The sequence below is a fragment of the Nannobrachium achirus genome, assembly GCF_963921795.1.
Source record: "Nannobrachium achirus genome assembly, chromosome: 22".
NCBI classification, from domain to species: domain Eukaryota; kingdom Metazoa; phylum Chordata; class Actinopteri; order Myctophiformes; family Myctophidae; genus Nannobrachium; species Nannobrachium achirus.
The window spans coordinates 48170295-48176388 of record NC_137829.1 but is presented as its reverse complement, the minus strand read 5'-3'; the positions used below and the strand labels follow the sequence as shown (position 1 = coordinate 48176388).

Genomic DNA, 6094 nt, shown 5'->3' with positions numbered 1-6094 from the left:
ATGTAAACATAGAAAGGAAATGACATGTCTCATTGTTGTTTTAATGCCATGTTGATGAATTGAATACAGGACCACAATGGAAACAAGTCCCCAGGACTTGTGTTATCCTTTTAGCCATAATGTTCTACTGTAGGTCTACCATGTGCTGTTTACAAATAAAGTATTCAATCAATCATCAATCAATCATTGGCCCTTCAAGGCTGGATGAATGACAGCTACATTAACGTGGTGTTTCTGAAATATGTTTTATAACAAGAAATAAAACGGCGCTTTCGTTTTTTCATGAAACCAAACTAATAACCACATCCAAGACTCACTGTACATCAAACTTTATTTTCAAGGGGGAAAAAAATATATATAACTTCAATAAATACTGTGGAAACATCCATCATACAGACATACAAATGGACTAACATTCAAAGAACCTTGACGTTCTAACAGCTAACATCTTGTCAATGTTAATTCAACATTTTTCCGAGAGGGAGGGGGAGAGAGAGAGAGAGAGAGAGAGAGAGAGAGAGAGAGAGAGAGAGAGAATACACCCAGTATAGCTGGTAATACTGCCTTGAGGCTTATTAAGAAAGCAAGACTAAAGTAACAAGAAAAAACTAAAATTGCAGTTGCCTGATGTGAGATCTAAGGTGTGTCTGTTTTTAGTGCCGTTTTAAGCAGGCTGAAAGCGATAGATAGATATATAGATAGATACAGATCCTGGAATCTAAAAAATAAAAAATAAAGTCTGCCCACAACACACCTGCATAAGGCCTTTTTGAGTGGTTCTCCTCTCTTCAAACATAATTCACAAGCTCTTGACTATGGGTTTGGAAGTTGACTTTAGAATTAAAGAAGTCTGTTCATGGGCACCAGTCCTGTAATCTATAGCCTGGTGCACATGAACAAACTTCTTCCTGAAGCAGAAAAGTAGGAAAAGTGATGGAAGGCAAACAGATGGATTGGGTGTCGTTAGAATTTGTTTCCTCCTACGCAGCAACATCCTATCACTACTCTCTCCACCACGTGCACTGACACACCCAACACCTTCAGAAACAAGACGTGAAAATGAGAGACAGTCGTTTCAGATCATGGCCAAAACGTGTTGCATAGCTGACAGTGAACTGTGGGCGATATGTTTTTCTTTCCCTCCCAGTTATTGAGATGGACTGTGATCAGCTGACTTGGACTGTGATCAGCCGACATGGACTGATTAGCTGAGACGAGGGGTTAGAAGGGGAGACCGATGGTTTTGGCTTCATGTGATACAGCTGTCACAATTATTACATAATCGTCTAATCGTAATTATTTGACACAATCGCAGTTATTTTGTCATAATCATTTCCATGTTGAAAAAAATTCATATAGGCCGATTTTCAAACATTTAAAAAAAATAGTGGAAATAGCAGATCTACAAGCTCACAACGCATTTCCACAATGAAAGGTCTTTTTTTAAGTATAGTAGTTGTCAAATATGTCAGTCATTTCTTTGTAAATTTAGGTAACTTCATGGGGGAAATCTCGCTCTTTCGAACGACCATCATTTCGAGAGGGTTAGCGACTCACCCCACATAGGTTAGGGTAAGGGTTTGGGTTGGATGTCGAAAAGATGACACGTAGTAACAGCGAAGCATTCCCACTTACATGTCATATTTGCCGTGTGCAACTCCAAAGCCTACAAGCCAAACAGAAATGTAATTGTCAACAACAAAAACACAATTAAATCGTGAATCGCAATTATTTGAGTGACAATTAATCGTCATGTAAAATGCCATAATCTATTGATTCCATTCCATCCACCAAAGGCTCACCAGCTCAGACGCCGTGCTAGTAGACACACCAGTAGGCCCAGCTACACAATTATTACATAATAATAATCACCTATTATTATTTGAGATAATCATTCTGTGCAATGACTTCCTGGGCACCGTCTGATAGGGTTCAGAGACTGTGAGACTTTGCAGCGAGTCAACACTGATGAAGGTGAAACACCAGGGTAGAACTCTATGGAGGCACGATGAGGGGACGGACAGACAGCCAGGGGAGTGGTCTATGCAGGCACGATGAGGGGACGGACAGCCAGACAGGGGAGTGGTCTTCTATGGAGGCACCATGAGGGGACGGACAGACAGACAGGGACGTGCTCTTTATGCAGGCACCATGAGGGGACGGACAGACAGACAGCCAGGGGAGTGCTCTTTATGGAGGCACCATGAGGGGACGGACAGACAGACAGCCAGCCAGGGAAGTATTCTGCATGATGGAGGCAACCAGGGACAGACACAGGGTTCCCACACATCTTTACGAATTCATTTCCAAAACTTTTCCAGAATATTTAACCCGATTTCCAGGACTATATAACAATAATTCAGCTCAGTAACGAGTCGCTTACTCCTATATGCACAGTCCCCAAAGACAGGTAGGTAGTGTATGGCAGTGGTTCTCAACCTCAACCCACAACATAATCATATTTGAACTGGGGACCCCGGCACCCTGACGAGCACTAAGAGTAGAGGAATTTTGTATAACACAGTTTTATTGTGAAAATAGCCGATCTACATGCTCACAACGCCTCGCAACGCGAGGCGTTGTGAGCATGTAGATCTGCTATTTTCACAATTTCTGCCTCTAATATTTGACAATTTGGCCAATGTTTAATTTGTCATTTCAGAGGTAATAACAAAATCAATAACCAAAGACAATGCATAGTTATTTTTTCCAGGACCTTCCAGGACCCTTGATCAATTCCAAAACTTTTCCAGTGCTGGAAAAATATTTTTCTGATTTCAAAATATTTCCAGGAATTTCATGACCGTGGGAACCCTGTGCATGATGGAGGCACCAGGGACAGACAACACAAATAATGGGCATCATGCCACTGTGGCTCAGCCCACCTTTATGATAGAGCCCCCCCCCCCCCCCCCCCCCCCACTGTAACCCTCAGACTGCAGAATGCATCTATGAGCATCTCCCCATGAGCGGCAAAACTCTCCGACAAGCTTTTCTTTGGTTGTAAATGAAAAATAGTAATGAAAAAAAGTAAGATGACACAAAAGCGTCAAACATCAGGCTTATATAACGAGGTTCAAATCCATTCCAAGGTGATATGCAATAACAAAACAATGAGAAGAAATAAAGAAGGGCACATTTAAAAAGGCAAGGTGTTGAGATGGGAGAAAAAGACTGTGCAACAGCATCATCATCATCATCATCATCAAACAATACAAACATACCAAATCCATTTCGGCCAAAACTTTAGTCAAGGCAGAAACACAAAAGTAAAAGAAAGGAGAATCCATTCTAGTCAGAGGATCAGATCGGTACCACAGTGTTCTTGTCACTTTAACAGTGTTCCTGTCACTTTAACATCCTTAGTGCCAGACCCCCAGGGGTCACCGAGGTTCAGTGCCAGAGATCCATCTGTCTTCTGCAGATATTAAAGGCATGGTTCGACCCCAAAATTACCTTTTCCCCCGATCGATTACCCATGGAGACTTGAATTCATGGATGTTTTTTTTTTGTTTTTTTCGCATTCCTAAGCCAATAATTTGAGGACTCTTTGTGTCTACATAGGGAACAAAGCAGGATCTTTTGTGCCGCCATAGGGAACCACCGCTGGTCATCACATTGTCGGCTTATGAATGTGACAAAAACAATACTTTCCATGAATTCAAGTCTCCAAGGGGTGAGTAATCGATAGAAAAAAAAGGTCATTTTGGGGATTACTATCCCTTTAAAACTGGAGGGAGAACACAGCAGCAGTCTCTTGGTTTTATTTTATTTTTCTCCTTTTCGTTTCTGGAACAATCATCTCACCGGAGAATCCGTTTTTTTTTTTTCACATTTTTGTTTTGGAGGACAGTAAGTAAAAACACAACACCATTTTTTAGCTTCCACTTCCTGTCCAGGTTTTGACTTAGACAAAAAAAAAAGACATGATGTCATTTCCAGGGTAGTCAGGAACCCCCCCAAAAAAAGAACCAAAGCAACGGATCGCACATCTCTCCCTCTTCATGGCCTTACTGCGGCCTAACGGTACGCCAGAACCAATCATTTGTTTTAATTTTCTGAGGCGTTTGTGTAGTATTCTCTGGTTCCGTTTCCTTCAGAGTGAGTTCTTTTTTCTTTTCCTTGTTAAGTTGTGCGTTTGTCCTATGGCACTGCGTTAAGGGCAACTACGCGTTCCGAAGAGTTGTGATCGAGTGTTTGTTGCCAACCGGATTTTTTAAAGTGCAGAGCGGCCCACGGTTCTTCTAATTGCTTGGCACACGTCGTCGGGGGGGACGGCCGCTCTATGCACTGTGGTGCCCCACATTCCCTTTGTCTCCCGCAGTAGTCCCGTCCCGGAAAAACCGTCGTCCATCCAACAGAGGTGTCTCTGAAGCGGCTAGCGGGTCACATCAACGTACAGCTCTTGGCCTTGTCTTTGCGCAGGTCCGACGCCACGGCCGCCAACTCGGGCCTGCTGGGCATGTGGGAGATCCTCTTGTTGGTGGCGCGGGACGACTTGCTCCGCTTGACGTTCTTGTTGTTCTTGTTGACGCAGGCCAGCGTGGCCACGTGGAAGATGTCCCTGACGCTGTTCTCAGACTGTAGGGAGGAGCACTCGATGTAGGGGGCGTTCAGCTGCTTGGCCATGTTGGAGCCCTGCAGAGAGAGAGGATTTAGGCCTAAAATTATTGGATGCTTTAACTATTAAAAAATAGCAGATATACAAGCTCACAGCGCGGCACCGAGTGCCGCGCTGCGAGCTTGTAGATCTGCTATTTTTGAACAAGTCGTGAAAATGTGTGCAAATCTTTGAATATATGTATTTTTAAAGCGAACGTTTGTAACTCAAAATGTTGCTTCTGGGTGGTCCCTGGAACTAAATATTTTGAGATGGGGGGTCCGTGGCCAAATACAACATATCATTTTGGGGGTCCTTCACATGAAAAGGTTTGAGAACCACTGACATAGTAGTCTCTCAAGAACAGATCCCTACAACAGTGGTTTTCAACCTTCTTTATTTCAAGGTACATTGTTTATTCTGCATTTGAGCCATACGGACCACCATTTGATGAGATTTAGCGTCTCAGACCCAAGACTATCTTGTTGTTGGATAGGATTTTGTCCACAATTCCATGCTGTATTGATGTTGGTGCCATAGGAGAGATGACAGGCTAACGTTGATCAAAAATATCAATTATTCTACATTCTCTAATTGTGTAGACTTTTAACAATAATTTAACTCTCGAGAGCGTAAAATGAAACCAACTCTCCATCATTTAGCTGGGGACCACCTGGAACCCCCTCAAAGATCACTGGCGGTCCCCGGACCACTGGTTGAGAACCACTGCCCTACAACATGTGTGTTGACACATGGGAATCGAATCCTGTTGCAGGCTCCCTCTACCAATTTCCTGAGCAACGCATTGTTGAAATGTGTATAGAGCAATAAGATGGTCAAACCACCAGCTGTGTCTATGGTAACCTCGCCTACCAGGCTTTCTGGGGGAAAGCCTGGTGTTCGTTCACAACAGGCCATTTGGTTTCCGCCTAAAGCGCGGAAACCACTAGAAGAAGCGGCGTCGCTTTGATTTGGTTCCCTCCGTTTGTTTACCCAATCCCTATTAAAATGCTCGAGTAGCCTAGTGTAGTCTTGTCAGTCTCTAACAGTTGGACTAAAAGATGCATATACCAAACGAATTTTTCAAAAGCAAAACTACTCCGCATCAAGGAGTTTATTAGGTAGGCCCTAAAAGTATGTCCTTGAGCGCAGGGGAATATTTTGGGTTAAAACAGAATCCGGTTTGATCTTTCTGGCAAATTGTAGTCCTTTGAGTACTACAACATGACGTGTTGTGGTTTCCGCTCCAGACCGGTTACAACCCCGAAAAGTGAAGTGATCCAGACTAGTCTATGGCACTAGCGCTCACCTGATCATATGACACCGGCGTCTGTCTGTGATTGGACAGCTCCACCAGGGTGGTGAGGTCTGTTCGGAGGTCGGACTTGCATCCCACCAGCAGGATCTTGGTGTTGGGACAGAACTCCTGGATCTCCCCTCTCCACTGGGGAAGAAAGAAAGAAGAATTAATAGTCTATTAACCCATTCAGGCCT

At 43.6% G+C, this 6094-nt stretch overlaps 1 protein-coding gene across 4 annotated transcripts in view; it reads right to left on the bottom strand.

Moving 5' to 3' along the window:
• Nucleotides 1-313: 313 nt before the first annotated feature.
• Nucleotides 314-6094, bottom strand: part of LOC308308313 (rho-related GTP-binding protein RhoE-like) — a 28038-nt gene continuing 22257 nt past the window's right edge. For all 4 annotated transcript variants that reach the window (XM_080753701.1, XM_080753702.1, XM_080753700.1 and 1 more), the window contains 2 exons: nt 5910-6044; nt 314-4638 (listed from right to left, as the gene is read on the bottom strand). In XM_080753701.1, the coding sequence (XP_080609827.1) occupies nt 4387-4638; nt 5910-6044 (387 nt within the window). In that variant the 3' untranslated portion in view covers nt 314-4386. The remainder of the gene's footprint in view (nt 4639-5909; nt 6045-6094) is intronic.